The sequence below is a fragment of the Trichoplusia ni genome, assembly GCF_003590095.1.
Source record: "Trichoplusia ni isolate ovarian cell line Hi5 chromosome 22 unlocalized genomic scaffold, tn1 tig00002066_group21, whole genome shotgun sequence".
NCBI lineage: Eukaryota > Metazoa > Arthropoda > Insecta > Lepidoptera > Noctuidae > Trichoplusia > Trichoplusia ni.
The window spans coordinates 804-23,443 of NW_020799859.1; the positions used below are offsets into that span (position 1 = coordinate 804).

At 36.2% G+C, this 22,640-nt stretch overlaps 1 protein-coding gene across 1 annotated transcript; it reads left to right on the forward strand.

Moving 5' to 3' along the window:
• Positions 1 to 727: 727 nt before the first annotated feature.
• Positions 728 to 1,147, forward strand: LOC113506672 (formin-2-like; the record flags this gene model as incomplete). Its single annotated transcript, XM_026889505.1, has 1 exon — positions 728 to 1,147. A coding segment is annotated over exon 1 (420 nt), but the record flags the coding sequence as incomplete, so codon positions are not given.
• Positions 1,148 to 22,640: the final 21,493 nt, after the last annotated feature.

Consider the following 22,640-nt stretch of genomic DNA (forward strand, 5'->3'; position numbering starts at 1 on the left):
ATTTATGAATTTTAATATCATATGAAAGTTCATTTCGTTTTCTTCTTTAGGGAGAAATAATAAAATTCGTAGTTTAGTGAGACGTTTTAGTACATAATGCGGAAAACCTTTAAGGTTTTTAGACGATAGGTAAAAGAGTACTTGTAATAATGTACAAAAAATTATCATAAGTTTTTTTTTAAATAATCCATGCAATATTTCACTACTAAAGTGATATCTTGTGTAAACGCAAGCTGCACAGACACGGCGTCGCCTTCGGCCCGCGTGCGTCCATCGTAAAAAACACTTCGTTCACTAGCGCTCTACCGAGTTCCGCGCGTAACGGGTAGATGGCGCGCTACTTAGATATGAACGAAACTCTTTTGTTGTAACTTTTTGTTTATTTACACATTCTACATGAATAAATTCGAACAATTGGATCCCTTTCTGATTGCGTGTCACGTTGTTATTTCATAGCCTGAGGTAAACACTTGTAGACGAACCCCAATTTCGATATGAGTAGTGCCTGCGTTTATTTAGGGGGACGTGTTTTGTTATTAATTCTGACGTTTTTGCTGATTGATTAGAATGGTTACAATTATTTTGGGGCTTCATTTGGGGTTCGCATCATATAATTATAGTCACAAAAAGTTATTCTTCCTCTTTAATTAACAACAGTACTAGAAGAATTTTTGTTTGAAATATATTCATAATTGAAATAACATTGTCAACAGATTGGCGCGCACCGATGGCCGACGAATCGGAGGCGGCGAGGGCACGGCGCGCGCCCGCGCCCCCGCCGCGGCAGCCAGCGCGTCCGGTGGAGCCGCGGCCGCGCGCGTCTGACGCCGGACTGCCGGCGCCACCGCGGCTCATCCGGCCGTCCGAGCACCTGGCGATGGTAGAGCGGGCTATGGAGAGGCGCGCGCCGCCGCTCGTGCCGGCCGTCACGGTCCTGCACGGGCCGCGGCCGACGCTGCCGCCGCCGCAGCCGGTTTACCGGCACGTTGCACCTCCACCGTTGAGGATGCCCGCGCCGGGGTTACCAGGACCACCAGGCCTACCGGGATTGCCGGGTCCGCCCGGACCGCCAGTACTGCAGGGCCCGCCAGTCATGAGGGTGCCTATGCCAGTCCCGATGCCAGTACCACAAAGGAGAGATGTTCAGGTAAGATCAATTTTCATCTGCATTTGCTTAGTTATAGATATCACACTATCATCTAAAAAATTGAATTTCCCTATCCAATCGCGTCAGTCAATATTCTTGTGAAATTCATCTTACAACTTCACTACTTGATTTAGCAAACCTAATACAGCTAATACTATATTTAGTGGACGCTCTTAAGATAATATAACTCTCACCAAAACAACACATCAACTGTGATCAAAACAATATTTAAATATAAATTCGTGTGGGCGTACTTATAATACCTCTTCCTTGTTATGTTAATAATGAGTACTCAGTCCGTAACACATGTATATCCGACGCGAAAGTGATAGCGAAATGATTCATGACAACTGCATAACCGAAAACGAGAATGATTTACATTCAGTTTTATGGGTTCCGCCCCGATGGAATTGTAATGTTTCAGTGAATTTTGTTTGCTCTTTTTTATAATATTTTATGTAACTTGCACATGTTTCTTTTTTGTATTCACTCTTGTTTTAGTGATTGAATTATAATTTTCTTCGTGATATACACGCATGCAACATGGTTGCAAGATACAACTTCACACTTCTGCCAAACTGCAAATCGGTTTATTGGTAGTACTGTTCTTTGTTTTGTAGTATCGCTGTGATTTTTCATTTTAAATAAATTCTGTGTAAATAAATTTGCAATAGGTACAGCTTGATTTTGTAAGAATATTTGACTTACAATACATCCTTGCCGAGCTAAAAAGAAAAATCAAAATGACCACCAATACATTGTTGTCGGCTACACCCAGTGTGCATGTAATTTGAATTTGAGCATTGATTCGCTTCCCGGTTTGAGTCATTGACGGCTTTCTCATTATAATGAGGCTGGTTTGATTCCGGGCAGTCACTACAGCTGTCGGTGACGTCATCACTGATGTAGGGATGCAAGACACATTACGTATTGTTTGACAGTCAACATTATAAAGAATATTTATGTATGAAATTATTTCAGAAGAATTTCATAGCAGCGTAACCGAAATTGAGACAGTAAAGATATTGCGCGACGTATCAATGATTGTACAATGACATATATTTGTGGCTGTGATTAAACTTAAGTTAATTTTGTAGTTTTCTTTTTCTGTGACTTAAATGCTAAGCCACAAACAAAAGCCCCCTGAAAAGAAACATTAGAAATACGCATCACATTCAAATACGCTTATTTAAAATATCCATTTAAAGAATTCCTTTCTATTTACCAGAAACAATGTCCAACGCAGCTGTCATTCAATCAGCCAAAGAAACCCAGAAATTATCTTTCAGGGTTGACAATTGCCAGTCAATTTTTTGTAATAAAACTTTGTGTCAGTCTGGAATTGGTCTGACCCAGTTGAGGGTCCATCCGTTTGGACTGACTAATGGGTGTCGAGACGGGGCGGAGCCGGAGCCTTGGCCTGAAACCGCACTCGGGTAGCCATTGTTATCGTGAATTGGTCATTAAAACCAGCAAGCGTATTTAGTTATAGGTGTTGGTTACGATGTGGGATATGAACTGGTTAACCAGTTTCATTCGATTTGCCAAAATCTTTTTCTTGCACAACAAACCATACTTATAATTTGATATACATTTTTGTTTTTTTGGAGTCCGCACCCAAAGGGTGGAAACGGAGCGCTATTACTGAGGCTACGCTGTCTGTGTTTGCCTGAAAAAATATTTCGGTTTTACATTTTTTTATAGCAAATACGTCTTAGTAAATTCTGATTGAGCCTTGATTATTCAGTGCTATCAGCATAGCTATATCAACGAATCGAATTTGAATTATGTGTAACGAAAACATTCTAAATGCTATAAAAAAGTAGGTATTTCACATTGTTCTTATTTCATTTTAATTGCGTCTGAAATGTGCCTAGCTACTTTATAATACTTCATTATTTTAGCCGATTTTTCTTTTAATGTTTCGAGGAGAACTAAGGGTGTATAATAAAAAAAATCATTACATAATGAGATTAAGACTATGAATCATTTGGACCTGAACGGGTCTAGTTGTTTACTCTTTTAATTTCGATGGATGACTGTACTGCATACTATGGGGTGGTCTAGGAGACCATAATATTTAGTTGATGCGGTAATCATGAGAAAGAACAAGTTTCAAGTGATTATTTATATCCTAATTAATTAGCTGATCGACGGACAGCAATGCTGTTATCCCCTTAGTATATACAAATAGTTGGCACTGATACGTTGGCATTATTTTTTCTTTACTCGAAACTATTGTTTCGCTCCAGATTCTTTATTTTCTCACTTTCGCTCCAACATAAAACACAGTCCACATAACCGTACTAAGCGTAAAAGCTGTTAATGTTCCCCGCAGACGTGAACCCACACCTATCCCCACTGACATACGAAACGCCAATCATATCTCAATTTTGAGACGCACGTTCGTATTCCACGCAACATGCCCACTTATTACTTGTCTCATTTCGAACTCCGTAATCTCAGTCATCTCGTTGTAAATTATCACAATATTCAATTCACAAGTCGACCCAGTTTAGGGCTCACTAATGACTCGGCCTACATTGGTTTGATTGAGTATTGGTACTGCGTTCTGGCTCCGACAGGCAATCAACAAAGATATGAAAGAGATCGTTTGTCTTGATTTTATTGCTGTGATTGTCCGCCCGATGTAAAATGGTGGCAGTTACAAGTATAACGGCGCTGTGTGTGCTTGTTTGTGTATTTTGATTTGCATTGTCACTCTTTATCATTTGAATGTTGATCGGACTTTCGCAATGCTTCACTTAAAGGTCCAACGTACACAGTGTATTTTATTTGGTTGCGTTTTCTGCTTATTGTAAAACTTTTCTATAATCTGCAGTCATTTGCTCTCGTTTCTCTATGTATATATGTATAATGAAGACCACCTTATTGTCTCTAACCAATTTGTGGCTTCGTTCTGTTTCTTCTAAATAAAAATCAATGCTGCGCTATTCAATTACATAGCTCTAAGCAACTAGCTTCTCAGAGACAATTTCTCGCTCCGTAATTACGCAGTAGTCATGAGAATCTCGTAGTGCCAATTAACAGTACCAAAGTCGCCAACAGGAGCCAATTATAAATACCACGGTTTGCCGATTGCGGACTTGAATGTCCGATGTATATGTGGCTGGCGATTAATCAGGACCCAAGGAAAAAAGAAACGGAAATTCTCGAATAGAAGTTGACAGGAAGGAACTAATTAGCAATTACTTTTGCTTTCGTTTGATTTAACACTGTGTTCAATTTGCGATTATAAATATAAATGTACCTTCGCATACATTGAACGAGTATACATACTTATAATCAATGTGCAAGGCCCTATAGATACGAATAACCAAAAAACACACCAGATAAAAACAAACGCCAACCAGCATTAAATAAACCGATATTTAAATTCGAAGTGCATTCAGAACAGCATCAACAAACAAAAGCAGCGCTGCCATTATAAATATTAGGCGCTGCATCTATTGACATAATATCAGCTTAATGGGCCTGAATCAGCCATATTAATAAACACGACCAGGCAGACCGCCCGTAGACGCGTGGGCGACTTTGTATTCATCGATTTACTATCCGATAGTTTGTCATGAATCGATACGTAGCTCTATCGATATTTAGCTATATCGATTCTCTTGCCATTAGTGAGTGCATTAGCCTTTTAATTGTGTATTATTGAATATGGGATAACACCCACGTTGGATTATCTGGGACTAGCTTCGCTGTTTGGTAATTCGTTAGCAACTGACGTATCTATTGCAAAACTGAACAATGCTGGTGTTTGTGATGTTTTTAGGTCGTCCTGTTTTGATTAAGTGACAACATATGTGGTTAAGTAGAGTCGACATTTGATAAATTATTGAGAGCTATGAAGCTAACTAGACTGGTTTCAAATCTGTGACCTACATAATAATATTAAGAATACTTGTTAAAATGCAAAGTAAAACTATAGTAAGATGAACTAAATGGAAACAATTGAGATGAAACGGGAAAGTTTATAACAAAGAAATGGTTAGTAAAAGTCGAATCAGAAACGTAATTCATGTTCAGCTAAAACCGTATCATTCTACATCTCAATAGGAAGGAAAACGAGGAACTGCATCAAATCATCGTGAAAATAATACGAGAAATGAATCGAACGGCAATTGAAAAATAGCGTATTACGTTCGCCCAATCAGAGAGTATAAGCTCATAGATTATAAAGAGAAAGAAGGAAGTGCCACTCAGGCTACGCGCGATTGTCAATAGATATTATTTTCCTCCTAGTCGTCGTTTACGCGTGTTAAAACCGACGAGTATTTCTTTTATTTTTTGCCTGTTAAATGGGCATCCAAAAGCAATACATTCCTAGACAGTCCTCTAGAACTACGACAGAGTCGGCACTCCCTTGGTGGCGCTAAGCATATATAAGTCATCGTATGGCTCCGCTAAAGGCATGAACCCTGGTCCATTAAACGTGGAGATTTTAGCTGGCAGCTTTTTACACGTAACAAAAATGAGTATTGGCGCTTCCGTCTACCCGCCTGTTCTATGGTGTACTCGTAGAAAGTGCATCGCGATCTTTGTAATTCCGTCGGCAATAATTCGTTGATCGGATTCTACGGCTGACGGCTGCACTATCGACGCAGTGACCATCAATTACTTGTATTGCTGGCTTGTCTTACGCTGTTTCAATTCTAGAAACTAGGTATTAGTGTTCGTAGCCAATTGAAAAGGCAGTAAAGATTAAATTATTGAACTTCGTATCGAGTCTCTGAATGGTTTTACTTTCAGAATGTTTAGATATTGGAGTAGAGCTTAGAGACTATACCCAATGCTTTTATTTTTAACTAAAAGTAGTACATAAATCTTCGAAAACATAAAGAGGTTATATGGTTCAAATGCTTTGATAAAAATCAATATATTTAGACTAAAAGCTAAACTTAACATAAGTTTGGGAATAGCTGATGAGAGAAGATATCTGCTGTCTTACTCACGTGTGTACTTCTTTCTTTAAATATGTGTGTGTTGATGTTTAATTATTATCACTTAGCTATACATTAAGACTATCTAGGTATCCTTTTGTTTTCGCTTTCGCGGAAACTTATGAAGGGAAAGAAGGTGGCGAGAGGGCGTGTGGCCCTCCGGCGCCTCTGATTTAGTGCGCGGTCATTTCATTACAACATTATCACCTCTGCGCGTGCGCAACTAGCATTTCATTGCCTTATTGTTGAGGAAAATAATGAAATGGAACAAAACAAGTTTTCGAGCAAAATTCAATTACTTTGAAGATTTAATGCTTGAGATTTTTTTCGTTTCTCTCGTTAGCCTTTTGATGAATTGATCTTCGTGATGATCCAATTAAGTTAACTATGTAGGCAGTGGTGATATATTACTGTGAGTTAGCAGATGAGTGATGATTCACATTTTCAAGTAAATCTACTAAATACGTAGCTGAGTTTCGATCCAAACTGTCTATTTGTCTCTAACTTCCTCTAAACAATGGCAATTGACAGTATGGAACTTAAGGCTGACATTTTGCTAGCAATTCTGCTGTCCTTTGTTTTTCCACATAGCTTTAAGTAGGCTTGTAGTTTCAAAACATCTTCTTGTTTTGTTTCAAAAGATCTTCGGCTTAACACCTTTGAAAAAAATCTCAAGATTGCTGATTTCCTCGTGATATTTTCATCACCGTTTTTAGCTAGTGATATTTACTTTGTAATACTTGCAAACACCGACCTTTGATTTGTCAGGCGTGCGCTCATTACACTGCGTTATAACTGCTGTAAAGCTTTCGCTTTAAAGTTTGAAAGAAACATGAAATATTAAGTTTCTCGATCGTTTTCCCTTTGACGAAGAAACTCAATATTTACGAGTAACAGGATATGGGGATTACCGGCTACTGCCGGGTAAAGGCTTTAGTGGAATACTTTAAAAAACGAGCAGACACGTGAAGAGTCGATAAACCGTATCGGCTTACACATTGCCTGAACTTCGTTAAGTCGTTTTGTGTTGATTTTAATTAATTATCTTTTGACTGGAGTTATGGTCTGCAATTGTAGTGACTATTTTTGTATGAGTATTATCATTTGTTACAGTATTTAATAGAGGTGCTGTTTGAATTAATTTTGAATATATAAAACTGGTAGACAACGTCATCTCCTGCACAGGATCATCAAAAACATTAATTGATAACACACTATTGATATTTATCTACAAGATTTTCTATAATAACGTATATTCAAACTACTATTATAATTAACACCTACTTCTGCACTCTGTCATCATCCATCTCATGTCATCTTCCCACTGGTGGGATATGGGCATGGGCCTCTCCTTTCTCGTGCCAATTTCTACGTTCCTGTGCTAGCCTCATCCAGACTCGACCCGAGACCTAATATGTCATCAACCCATCTTGCTCCCGGACGACCGACGTTTCTTTTTCCTTGTCTTGGCCACCATTCTGTCACCGACTTAGTCCACTGCACTCTGTACTATCAATTAATTAATTCATAATACAATACTAAAATGATTATTAGTTGCCAACAAATCACAAAAATTAACTACCACATAACCAACCTAACGTAAACTCAGTCATAAACTAAAGTTCAAAGATACACTCTCTAATACCTACTTCCAATCATCTTATATCATTCATTGACAGTACATTACATAACAGCTACGTAATAACATAAAGTATTAATCCACAGTTTATAGGCGCCTACTGCAACGGTCGCGATATTTACACGAATATATTAGCCATTATGATATGTTAGGCAAACAGAGGTGCGCCATATAAATCATTGTTCGTAATAATATGTGTTGGTTGTCTGTTTGTATGTTTGTTTGTACTTCAAATGTATTGTTTTATTGTAATGTTATGCTGGGTTGTGTTGTAAGAATGAATTATTGAAAAAATAGATATGAATTGTTCAGTTTTATGTTGTTTTAAGAAATTGATGGATTAGATGGATATAAGTCCGGTTTAGTTTAATTGTCTGTCATCTAAAAGTCACTTAAGTAGGGCTCGAATATAATTAGCTTTTCAGTATTTGGGTTCGCTAATCACTATGTGGCTTTTAAAAACTGTGTCGCTTATTATTATCTTTTCCTAAATCTCAATACAAACTCTTCCATTTTATAATTATTATATCAATTGCTTGCCTGTTCATTGATACATGTGTAATAGTTACAAGCGTAGCCGCGGCATATACCATGTTAGTTTTTTATGTTGCTCGCACTTTCCAATGTCAACGTACAATCGACGCCCACGCCGGCGCGCGTCTGATTGACAGCTGACTGCACTCGCCTGTGCCCGTGACCACTGTTGGACGACACGACATTTTGGAATTTTATTTTTGTCGTGTCAATTTTCTCGTTGAATACTCTCGTTTTGTTACTCATGATATCAGCCTGGTTTAACCCACTGCTGGGTATAGACCTCCGCTACGTCAGAAACTATTGTCTATCTATTGTGATGTGTGACCAACTATAAATGCTAACGCTTAGGTAAATCTGAATGCTTTTCAAGCTATGGCAAGTGTTCACTACCTGCGTTACGATTTAGTTTCCGAATACCTGTCGCTGTACTAACTAGAGCACAGGAGTGGTATTGTAACAATAGAGTTGTGTTTGAGTTGCTTCGTGAATGAAGGACTGGTTCGATTCCCGCGTAAGACAAGCATTTGTGTGATCCACGAATGCTTGTTCTGCCTGGGTGTTGTTGCGCACGTGATTTGTATGTTTGTACCAGTGAATTCGTCGTGACAAAAATTAAATTCCACAGTGTGGGAAACGTAAAAAAAATCACACAAGTTCACATACTCATGTAATACCGACATGATATTAACTGTCGTCCTATGACACAAACTAACCGAAAAAAGGTTAATTGATGTTTTCTTAAGACGATAACAACACAAAGCTTCACTTAATTCTGATATATTGATTGAAAGGAACCCCTCAACATCAAAAATAGTTTGACTTGAGAATCATTTCTCACTTTTTTTCATTTCTTTTGGTATTCCATATTAAATATATTGACAATAATTCTAAAATTGTCGGACATTCTTTTTAATTAAGATCGGTAGAAACGTAAATGGAGTCAACAAATTCTTAAAAATGATAATAAAAAGAAAAATTGTTAAAAGAAATTATAATAGTTAAAAGTTATACGCTTTACTTGCGATGTATCCAAGCGGCTTATTAAACAGTTTCTTTAAATCTTAAATTTTCGTAATTTTGTAACAAAAATCTACATTCTTTTAATAATAATCCTTCACGTGCCGCACGCTACAATGGAAATCCACCCGCGATATTAAATCCGTTGCTTACGCGATGATTATGCAAATATTTTCCTTACGCGCACGCCTCACAATGCCCGTACAAAGGTCTGCTCGAAGAGAAAACCTCTTTGAAATGCTAATATAACAATATTAATGAAAGTGGTTATTATACGTGATGTTGTCTTGCGATGTTAAATGATCGGTAAACATGAGATTCACACGTCGATGTTAATATTTAAATTAAGTTTGTGTGTATGTAGGATTCATGAAGGCCTGTTTGTTGTATCGTGAACTTGAAATCGTATAAGATGGAAGTTTTGTACCTTTTACTCAAAAACTGTAAAATAGATAATGATTACTGTAAGATAAATTATTGTCGATTGTTAATGATGTTACACGTGTTGACTGCAATTAATAATTATTGTGTGTAATGACTATTATTTTGGGATAATTATACCTACTCGCATACAGTTATTCATTTAAAACTGTTTTACTAGAAGTTAATCCCAACTGATGTATGTGATAATTAAATGATGCAAAGGTTTACTCACGCCCATTTATCGGGATTGCACGACGACTTTCGGTCCCTACCGGAGTCCTTGATAATGAGCTGACGCGGCTTGATCGCGAGTTGAACTGGTTCGACGAAACTAGTCGGACAATTCCGACAACAACGCGTGAGTAAACCGTTGCATCTTTTGATAATTAATCATCCTCATTAAAGTTACCATAAAATTTAACATCTGTTGAATATGAATAACGGATCCAAAAAATCTGCTTCCGAAATCTATATCCAGATTAACAGTATCGGTTACATAGTGTGAAATATGACAAGATTGGTATTCGAGTGTCGTCTCGCGCTAATTATGACAGACAACTAAAGAAAATAGGTTAGTTACCGAAGCATTGGCGAAAGCCCAACAATTTGTCATTTTTTGTGTACCGATGCATATTTGTTTAGTATGGGAAAATAGCTCAAGGGAACTACAAATAGATATTTAATACAACTAACAACTGAAGAAATGACAGTATCTTTATCTTCTGAGTTCATCATCATTGGCATCATATAGGTAAATAAATCTTCTTTTAAACTATATTGGCTTTCCTGAGATTTTTCGAATTCACTAAGATTAGATTTCACACACACTCACAAGAAGCTTGCGCTAAAAAGGATTAAAAAATAAACTTTTTTTTAAATATTATGATTTATGCACAAAACCTTTAATTACCGTGAGCTATTCAAAAACAATACAATTAAATTTATCTATAAATATAATACAAATTATTATCACTGAAATATTCTTGTAACATTTTTCTTAACATGCAATTTACAAGGCTATACAAATCCTTATCTGGTAATCGACATTGCCGACCGCACTCAGCCTGTCGCATCCCCATTCTCATAATAAAAAAAAACAAGAGACAAGCATTACTATTCATGAATCAATCATTGTTACTGGCCGTCACTTGTTCATTCGATCATTTAAAACGAAAGTAAATATTGTATCTGTCATCGGTACAAACAAGTTTTATCGATATCCTTGTTCGATTTATACGAGTTATCGATTATAGCTCGTTAAGATGTCAATCACCTGTATTGTTATAATAGGTGAAAATTCGTTGCGTCATCGTGTTACGAACGTTTACGGAAGGAAACGTTTGAAAAATGTATCGCTGTTTATATTGGTTGTGATAGATAAAATTGCTTTATGTACACGCATTATAAAAGCTAATTACATGTAGGAAATTGATTATAATCGACAATAATAAAATATGTTACGATTTTATAAAAGTCTTAACATTACCAATTTACAATCATGTACGTATTTACAAAGAATATTTATTAATAGGACAATAAATTGATTTTCATATTATCTTAATTAATAATCTTGATACATGTCATTTATTGAAATACGTATGTCAATTATTTTGTAGGCAATTAGGCATTCCGAATGTCAACTTCATACGTTGAAATGTTGACAGATTTGACCCGTATTTTGTATTTAATTGACAAATATTTAGGCCGGGTCATTGAAGTACTGCATTGTTGTTCATTGACATGCCTGACAAATGTCAAAGTGGTATTGACCCTGTCATGGTCACCCTTTCACGTAATAAATAAACTTTGTCTTTAAGTAATGAAACCTGCCATTGTACGGGGCTTTAGAAAAATATAAACTAAGCAATAATATTTTATGGAGTCGTCGTACTTATCGTAATAAAATTTTACATTGTAGTTTACTTCTTTTTATGACAATTGTTCGAATATAAACTTTAATGTGAAATAATAAGTTCGAGATCACTTTGCTAAGTGACACGGTGTTTCGATTACTTTGTCAACAATTCATTGTTAGAACGATAGGATTTATGATTAAAACAATTGAACATTAGATATGGCTATCACTTTCTTGAGTGGCATTCTCTTTTTGAATCAGCTTCGTTCGAGACTTCACTTTTACTGAGAAGACGATGTTTTATTTTCAAGAATTTGTAGTTCCTACCTAGAGTAGTAACGTTATGAAATCTCTTGAAAAAAGTTTAAAAAGAAAACACATTTTTCGTTACGTGTAGTGAAAATGTAGCCAAGCAACGGCCAGCAAATTTATAGTGAAGCGCAGCATATTTGAACTGAAACTTGTCAATTTTCTCGTCTGTTTTTGAAGTCAAACAATTATGAACTTTTATTCGTACAGTTATAAGATCTAGTTTTCAGTTTCATAGATAATCTGATGCGTTAGCAATACGTGCTTCGCCATATGTGCACCAGACCCTAAATTAAAGTACCTACGTACTATAAAAGAGTTTTTGATAATGTTTCATAGCCAATTTAACGTATCATTTAACACGGTCGCATGTTTAGACCATACTTGCACATACATATACCTACTGAGAAGTTCACTGTTAAACGATGTCAATCTCACATTAATACTTATCACTTTAGTCTTCCTTCAAATCTATACTCTATACTAATATATAAAGCTGAAGAGTTTGTTTGTTTGTTTGGTTGAACGCGCTAATCTCAGGAACTACTGGTCCAAATTGAAAAATTCTTTTTGTGTTGAATAGACCATTCATCGAGGAAGGCTTTAGGCTATAAACCATCACGCTGCGACTAATAGGAGCTAAGATACAATGGAAAATGTGAAAAAAAACCGGGCAGGTACACCCAAATCATAACTTATATCTTCTACCCACGGGGACGAAGTCGCGGGCAACAGCTAGTATAATATAAATATCTAGTCAATAGTATACCCCACGATGCAGTTTCCACGATAAATCTGTCCTCACTAACGCCCACTCGCCAATTGCAAGTAGGTATAATAAATTAGCCAGAGACAAGCACATCCTCCCGGTCTCTGGAGTTCTATGATACCATAAATTATAGCATGGATGTTATTAAGTTAATGCACGTTAGATTACATACAAATTACATTGTCGCTGTTGAAATGGAAATGATTTGCTGAGCTTGGTCAGGAATACTCAAGTCAGGATGTAGATAAAGAACATTGAGTATCTAAACCATCTACTTATGGTATAGTAATTTAACCTGGGGTTTTCCGTTTTTTGTCCTCGCTGAAAATGCTTGTGTTACTTGCGATTTTCATTTCCAGTTAAGAGTTCATGAGTACCTTGTGATCTTGTCTTATCTATACTAATATATAAAGCTGAAGAGTTTGTTTGTTTGTTTGTACGCGCTAATCTCAGGTACACTGGTCCAAATTGAAAATTATTTTTGTGTTGAATAGACCATTCATCGAGGAAGGCTTTAGGCTATAAACCATCACGCTGCGACTAATAGGAGCGAAGATACAATGGAAAATGTGGAAAAAACGGGGAAAATTCTAACCACGTGGACGAAGTCGCGAGCAACAGCTAGTTAACACAATAAAGTTAATCCTCAAAAAACTATCGAAATATTTTGATTCCGAAGTAATCTGATAGTCGCTAATCCATAAAATGATCTTAATTGGACTTTGTTAATTTCGCGGTGAAAACTTACTCAGACGGAAATAAAACGTGATATATCGTCCTGCAGGAAATGTAGGTTCGTTTCCTAGGTCTTCTAAGTTTACTTACAATGCCGAATACCGTTTCAATAATCAATAATTTAATTTGTTTCAATACATTGTGTAACAGTCAGTGAAAGGAACGAAAGGATCAGTGTTAGATGCGTTCGTTCACAAACCCTACTACCTTCTTAGAAAATGTTACAATTACATGAGCGAGATGCCGCTCTACGTCGTGTATAACGCTGTCCCTTTTCCACAAGTACAAGTTTTACATTAAGAGGTGTTGGTGCCGTACGTCACCGCTGGGTCGCTGACGGGTACACGCGCCGTAGCGACCTCACGAACTCTGCTCGGCTTTACTGATAAATCTACACTCAGACTAGACTAGGCTCTGAAACTTTCTAGACTTAGGTGATACTGAACTTACGACACCACGGGAAGGTAGAGCAATTGTGTAATTGATAGAATTTGAAGCAGGTCCTTTTGTAGTTTTAAAGATAATTGTTACATATATTGAAAAATTCTTTTCCATTTTTACAGACAGTTTTGTAGTTGTTGTAGTCATTACTATCCCATTGCAAGCCTTCCCTTCCATTCGTCGACTCTGTACCTTTAGGACAAATATGATCTACAAAGTCACTATACCTTCCAGTTTCTCTGTATTCATTTTTTATATAGAACTAGCTGACCCAGCAAACGTTGTTTCGCCGAATATTTTTTTTTCTAGTTTTAGGTATGTTTTTTTTATTGCCACATTATAAAAAAAAAACAAACAATTTCGTCCAAAAAATAAAATATTTTTTTTTAGTGTGCAACCCTTATCACTTAGGGGTATGAAAAATAGATTTTGTCTATTCTCAGACCTACCCAATATGTATACAAAATTTCATAAAAATCGCTCGAACGGTTTTGGAGGAGTTCGGTAACTAACATGGTGACACGGGAATTTTATATATTAGATTTAAAATTCAAAATTTCTGGTTACAAAATACTGGCTAATGACCGATTGCCATCGATTTCATTCACATAACTTGCCTCTAATCAACTAAGAACAAACTAAGGTTGTAATACAAGCCTATGTTCGACCTAAGAGATTAAGGAATACAACAGTGAAAGTTCAAGCCAGATTGGTCCAGTACTTTTTGAGATTAAGCACTCCGCAAACCAACAAACACTTCCGCATTTATATCAGTGTCTAGTTACAAAATGGTTCTATTAAATTAGTCAGCATTATTAAAATTGGTATCATTACGTGTTCTTAGATAATATACATCATTATTACTAGATCTCGGCGATGTTTTCCCATAGTACATCTACCTACGAGTATTTAGGTCACACGACAGTTAGCTAGAAATTAATTAAGACTAAAATATGTATGCCAGCCGACGTTACGACTACTACGACGAGTGCTTATTTTAATAACACGTCTAATTCAACAGCGTCTGAGACACAATTAAATGGTCTCTCAGTTTACGTAACTATATTATTCTAGTCGTAACAAAAACTATTTGACTAACCCTCGGGCCATTGTGCCTAAATTACGAACGGCGCTTGTATTTATGAACTGTCATACCCATTTCTGTTGCTATCATTACAATTGGAACGTAATCACAATCGAATTAGAAATCGGACGTTAGATCCAATCGAATTATCGGTTTGTACGCGATTCGCTTGCATAATGTGATTAGACGCGTACGGTTATACGGGTGAATAATAAGGTCTGTTGGGCGGCTGCACTGGACTTATATTGCGTACTATTCTATATTGAGTTTGTTGTAGTTTGTGATATCTATATTATGTATTCAAACGACTTTTTGATAAATAGTCGTCCTTTTGTAATTTTAATTTGTCTTTAACGTGAACAGATGTTGCGGAATTCGTGTTCTTCAAAATGTTAGTGGTAGTTTAAGTATCATAGTGTCTTGTACCTTCCGAACTTAATTTTCATTCCTTGTCGTCTATTTTCTATGATCTATCTTTAACCCGTATCCTCTGAACTACTCAGTATATTTCTTACTCAGTAAGTACCATCTTGTAAAATTTTGCCAGTTGTATTTTGAATACCTGATCTTCGTATCCCAGTTTTTATGGAGCTTAAAGTTATAAAACCTCTTTAATAATTATAAGGTGCGTAGGAACATTGTTATAGCATTAGTGTCGATGCTCAATTGCGTAACATCTGCGAAATTATAACGGCTCCACTAGATCCGAAAATTACTCATCGATTTAATTGAACTGGAAAAAGTAATCTTTTTTTAATTACGTTTGAATCTAGTTTTAATTTGGTTACAGCAATTATTGTTGGATAAGTTGGTTTTTGCAAGACCAGGAACGAGCCAATTATTTTAACCAAATTAAAATAAACCCTTTCTAGAAAAATTCGTAGGCAAGAAGATTGACTTTTCATCATAAATTTTAAAGAGCGTAACTTATCATAAACCGCAGTTTTATGATGATTTAACACCAGTTGAAATGATTAACGCCTTGACAACTTTGATGGTTTTCATTACCTATAACATTATGCCTTCAAAACAATTAACAATCAATAAAACCTTATATTTTATACAAAAAAACGTCCTAGCATCAAACCACATAATTTTCTAAAGGATCACTTCCAATGTTCAACCGTTTTCGAGGTAACCCTACCAAATCAAACAAATAGACGCACTCACTCTCTAAACTATAGCATCGGTGTAGATAGGAATCAGGTCGGGTGAATGCACGCACATCATGCTCGGACCCATTAGCAAATAACCAAGTTATCGGCGATACATTCGTAACTGTAAGTACTGTAACTATGGCTTCCCAACTGACGAAACAAAAACCGACATCGCTAAACAGATAACCAATACATAAATCTCGTGTTATGTTAGTACTAGTTATTGCCCGCGGGCTCGCCCGCTACAAACAGAAAATGATCCCACGGAAACGTAAAATGGGTATAAACACTATTCTAGATGATAATCCTGGTTATAAACTATCTATGTGCCAAGTTTCGTCTAAATCCGTTCAGCGGTTTTTGCATACATACAAACTTTCGTGTTCATAATATTTGTAGTATAATTTACACGATCATTATTATTATGCAATGTTTTGTGCTTATTTAGTTTTGAACGACGGCCATTCTCGTTGCATTGTGCCATAAACGGTCGTGACGCCCACACGTCTGACAGACGAACCGACACAAATCGCAGATTGCTCTAACAACGTCATTACCTTATAGGTACATCAGTATCAAGATAACATCTGTTATGTTCGCGAGGTGATGATTTGCATTCTCAACTAATAATATAACTGATGGTAATAGATAGTCATTCTTATGCAAATTAACTAATATCTATGCACTTTCTTCATTGTTCTAATATGCTATTGGTGTATCTTCGTGTTGACATGACTTATCTTTTTTTTTAACACGATCTCTTTATTGCTTAACACGAAACGTAGTTTTGGCAACAACGAAATCAACCTCTCTTGAAAAGAAATGATTTACTTTGTAAGTAGAATATAACATCACTTTAGACCAGTCCAAAGCAATATTCTCGTACTTTTTGAGGAAAGTGCGTAAGTTTCGTGACTTCACCAGTTCAACCCACATAATTGCAAGACTCAGGGAGTCTAGTCTAGAGTAGGCCTTGCAGGACCCCTTCAATCCATATAAGGTTAAAGGTCCTATCAATATAAAGCCACCAAATCGTATTAACCTAGTTACACTACTCACTCCCCAGATCCCTGCATGAGAAGATGCCTCGTCTTAGAGGGCAACAGCAACAGGCTCGTTATTATTCGAATTATCGTTTGCATCATGGATTTAACATTTGCCAAATCCAATTACTTTTGACAATTTCAGACAGACAATAATTGACAGCATGTTAAGCTTCGTCTGTCTAAAGCCAGTTTTACACGTCTACTTTCTTAAGTGGGTTAGATGTTTCTAGCTGCTTAGAAATTATATGATTGGTGATTATAGGTTACTGGTTACTAAAATGATAATTCATTTGAAATGAGAAACTGTTTTGACTGTGAATTATTTTCGTAGTATTTTAATTTTGAGGTTTGAACTGTGATTTGTTTTTGTGAATCTGTATGTTTAATTTTATAGGCGTTGTTTCTATATTCTGCTATTATAGCAGCAACAGCAATATGCCAATCGTGAAAATTTCATGTGATAAAGCCTGACGTTGAAAGGCAAACGGATAGGTGTACTAATAGGTCTCCGTATTAACTCTTTATGTAGGTACGAAATTTTAAAAATGTTGTAATCTGATTTATTTTTATTTTTAAACTTCTATAAATGTCCTCCTCTCCTTTAAATGGTTTTTGAGGTCACCAACTTCAAACCCTTACATCTCGTGCCTTTTCTGAGCTAACGCCTTTGGTGTTCATCCGTTAAAAATAGATGCATCTATTTTCCACAGCTGAATAAACTGGGCCCTTATTACTTCTAGTCCAATGACGCCGTATCTTGCTGGATTTTTAATAAAAAAACTTTTTGATCCCGAAGAGATTGAAACTGTATTGTAACGTTGTATCGACATTGTCTTGCCGGTTTTAATCAAGAGCTGTTTCTCGTAATTTAAAAATGGATACTGAATGGTTATAATTTTTTTTCAAAGAAGATCTAGCAAACTAAGTTTTGATAGTTAAAATAATGGCGTAATGGATGGATGTTTGTTACTCTTCCAGGAAAAACACTGAAGGGATTTATCATTTTCATTATTAAGTCCTTTATTGGTATTAAACAAAAAACCATACATTTTATAAACCCACCAAACTGTTGTGACAGTTTGACGGCGGGAATAGAGCTCGTTATTTGGACGACATTTATGATTTGCCTTTTAATTTCTTATAATTGGATTTATACTAAAGATAGTATTCTATCCAAATTTTATGTTCCCATGGAATCATTTTCAATTTGTAGCGGGCGGAGTCTCTCATGCAGTAGCTCATAAAAGTTTGGTATGCGTAAATGAGGATCGACATCCTGATGACGACACAATCTAAATGTTACCTTTAACCATATTTAAGTAATACCAGTACCTCCAGTACCTCTTGATGCTCACGATAATGCCTTCCGGTACATGAGCCGTTATAATTAACTTCCTCGACGCACGTGTTATCAGAATTAATGATTATAAGGCTACTGGTTACCTGATCGACTGGGCATTAAAGATAATGATTGATGAACCAATTTTTGGGTATTTTTGCATTTTTATGAAGACTTGCGTCGTTTTTAATTCGACTGATTTATTTGTAGGTTTTGTTGTATGTTGTGAATTTTGTTCATAATGAATGTGAATTGGATTTATGTATTTGAAATGGTAATTTATTGAGCTGATGAATATGTACATGATTTTTGTGACAAATGCGATATTTGTTTCGTATGTCAGAAATATGAAATCTTGTAATCTTAGTTTATTTATCGCTTACTATTCAACAATTATTCTTGTTTGGTTTTATAGTAACAACATTTTATCAAAATAATTTTACGTTTCGACTAGTGCTCTCTGCAAAGTAGTTTACACGTATTCAAGTTATCCTATCCGTTATAAACCACTGATTATTCAGCATAATACAAAGTATCGTAATGAGAATCGTTATGTTCATACCTACTTCATATCTTCGAAACAGATGGTCAACCAATCAATCATGTGTAAGTAGTCACTGGAAGGACAGTCTGTCATTCTGATAATATTGGACTATTACGAAGCCGCTTAATCGACCTGTTCATTGATTTTTACCGTTTAAGATCTTATCTTTACATACATGTATAATTTTTAAGAAAAAATGACACCCGATATTGATACTGATTGATTTATTGATTGTAACTGTCATTTTTATTTCCTTAATTTTATTTATGTCAAAATTATTTTTTAAGGGCTAATTATGAATTAAAATCAAAATCAAACACACATGGAACGGTTGAAAGGGGACGAAAAATAGTGTGTTGCTTTATAACGGCATAATTTAAATCAAATTACAAAACAACAAAGAAAACCAACTAGAACTCGCGCCGTACACTCGAGTAACAGGCTTTATCAGTAAAGCTAACATTAAATTTGCGTGAAAGCTCCGCAGTCAGCTTTGCAACTTTGAAATATTGTTCGTTTGGCAATCAGAGCGCATCCAAGCTTGATTTATGCCATTTTCACTAACCCTTCAACGGAACACGCCGATTCGCTCTCGCCGGTGACCTATAAGAGACCATTTATTAATGGGACCCATGAAATATTGCCAGCTTTCTAGATGCTATTCAGGAAATTCGAAATGTCTCGTCGTGTTTGTCAAATGGATTTTATTAGTTGGTTTGAATCATTTGCCGGTAGTTGAAATGAGTAATACTATAATCTGATCGTGTTTATGCTGTGTAGTAAAATTAAGTTTTTTTTGCGATGTCTTATTAAATTTATGAGCTCTTATTTACGAGAACTGACCAAAAAATGACCAATGTATTTATTGCCTTTTAATTTGTTACCATTGCCAAAATCGCTCAATAAATAAGAACTTTTACTAGAAAAGAACTTTTACTCTATTAAAAAATATTAATACCAGAGACCAAGATCGCAATTACAAATAACACAGATCAAAGCCATCAGATCAGAATGTCTCTCTTACTAATAACACAGCAATTGCGTTAACCACTAGGCCAACAAACCAGGCTATAACACTTTTATTCACAGGACTCTGATCAAGTCAAGATCACAAACCGTTATCGGATCTATCGGTACTGGATCTGGCGTCACAATTTGCCGAAGGGGACTCGCCATAATTTACCGAGCGTAATATCTGCAATACATATCGACGTTGGTCCTCAGACGTCCAATAATGAAGAAATCTATTAAGATTTGTGCCCGCGGCTCAGCTGGGAGCCACAGTCACGATAAGTTCACGGAAAATGGAACGACAAGCAAATTAGAATGTTGTCATGTGAAGATTAGATGATAATGGACTAGGAAACTGGAACTGCGCTTAGTGCAGCTTTTAGTGTTTTGTTTTGTGACATTGTTGATCATCTGTTAGTTAACCTTTTAATAATCCAATTTATGAAGTACGTATAACAAAACGTATAAGTATCCAATTCACTATTATTTTTGGTGACTGATAATAATGGATCTGATTTTAACGATTATTAATAATAATAATAAACGATCAAACATTTTTACTAAGTCTTCAAATCGATGAAATTATTGTGTAGTTAATTACAAACTAATCTCCACTCTCACGTATCCACCTATCACTAATCAGAAGACAATAAAAAAACCACGATGAGTAACCGATAGCAATACATCAGTAGAGATGATTGACTAACGCAATAACCTACCAGATAAGGCGAATACAGACTTATAAAGCACCTTAGACGCGGCACAGATCCGATCAATCTCTATCGAGTCACGGACCCATTCAGTCTTCCTATAAAAGCTTATGCGTCCTTAAATCGATATAAAGCGCATTACTCAAGCTGTCGGCTGTGGACAAGACTCGTTTGTAGCTGATACTATTTGTTTGGTGCAGTACCAGAGGTTTGAGTAGGGCTGAAGACTAAAAAGAGCAAAGTCGCAGATAACTTTATGACGCATGACTCGAAAGGTGGTCTTAATTCTTTACATGAATAAAATAGTCGGAGTTTTTTTTTCCCGCACCTAGGCATTTAATCTTTGTGTCGCAGGGAGTTTTACAAACATTCAAGTCACATGCACAGAGACGCCCAGACTCAGAACAAGTATTCGTGGATCCCATGAACGTTTGTCGTGGCTGGTGCAACGCTTTGGTGTGGTGACCTCAACCACTCGGCTATCCGTCCGAACTGCGACTTTATCAAAAGCCCAGAACAGTTGATAAAACTCAACCAGAATTAAAAGGAAAAACAATTCCTTTACTATCCAAGTGAACGTTACCACGAAGCTACATAGTCAGGGTTACCATCATTAACTCAGGCATTCGCACATGGCTGTGTTTCGCTCGCTTTAGTGCCGTAGTCGTCCATTTTATTTGCCCATTAAAAATACTGTTGCAGAGAAATCCCCTCTATTGGATGTCTGTTTTGCTAATGCTGTAGTCCTTGATTACTCTTTAAGTTTATTGTTTCTTTGTTAAGTGTTATTTACAGACTTTCGATCTATTGGACCGTTTGTATACGAAACAATTCAAATCAATACGAGTATTATAAGCTGAAGAGTTCGTTTGTTTGCTTGTTTGAAGGCGCTTATCAGAGCCTACCGGTTCGATGTGGAAAATCCTTCAGTGTTAGATGATTAATAGAAACAAAGAATTATTAAAATATGTTGCAAGAACGGGAAGAAGAATACGTGCACTAAAACTCTTAATCCGATTTTGAAAATACCTAACTTCTTCATTACCATACGGACAACCCCAACAGCTAGTCTTCGGGTCAAGTCATCAAATAGCGTAGTCCTGCTTACGCACGTAATTTTAAATATGGTTTTCATTATGAATGTACCCCCAACAGACCCAAAACCAACTGAACTTAACCTCTCCGGCAAATATTCCGCAACATTTCATACTGTGGTTAAGATGAACCGTTTCCACAATCTCGTGTCAGTAATAAATGCCATTGGAACAATATTAATTATGTTGAAAGTGCACGTCAGTCAGGCTTACAGCCGTGAAGTTCCATTGATACGCCTATCAATTCAAAACGTCTGTCAACTCGGAGATTCCACGTAGTCTGTCTAGCTTTAAGCTTTTATTTCTAACTATTGTATGCAATCTAATCTGAAATTCGAAGAAATTCTAGTTCTAATTCTTTGAAATTTTATGAAAGTTAGCGTCGTTTTTATTGTACCGTACAGAAATAGGACTTTTTTACTACTATGAAAAAGTTTTCTGTCCGTCTGTCACCAGGCTGTATCATGAACCATTATGGAAATGAATATAACTGAGAATCGAGGTAAAGCGTTACTTAAGGCAGTTTTGAATTTGGGGGGTGACCACTGAATGTTGATAAAAAGGAAAAAAATAAGCCCATTGAACTAGTGCCTTTCTTGTGATTGTTTAGCTTATAGATATTGTCGTAGAAGCCTAAATTAAAGAATATATTATTTTATGAAATTGATCGAGGAGTGAAGTGACGCTGTCGCGTGTACGAAAATGCATCTCCGATGACATAGCGTGAGTATTTCTATTTTATTGCTTAACGATAGCCAATCACGATAGTTTTTGTACATTGGATTTAATACTTTTTAATTTTCTGGTGACACGCTAATC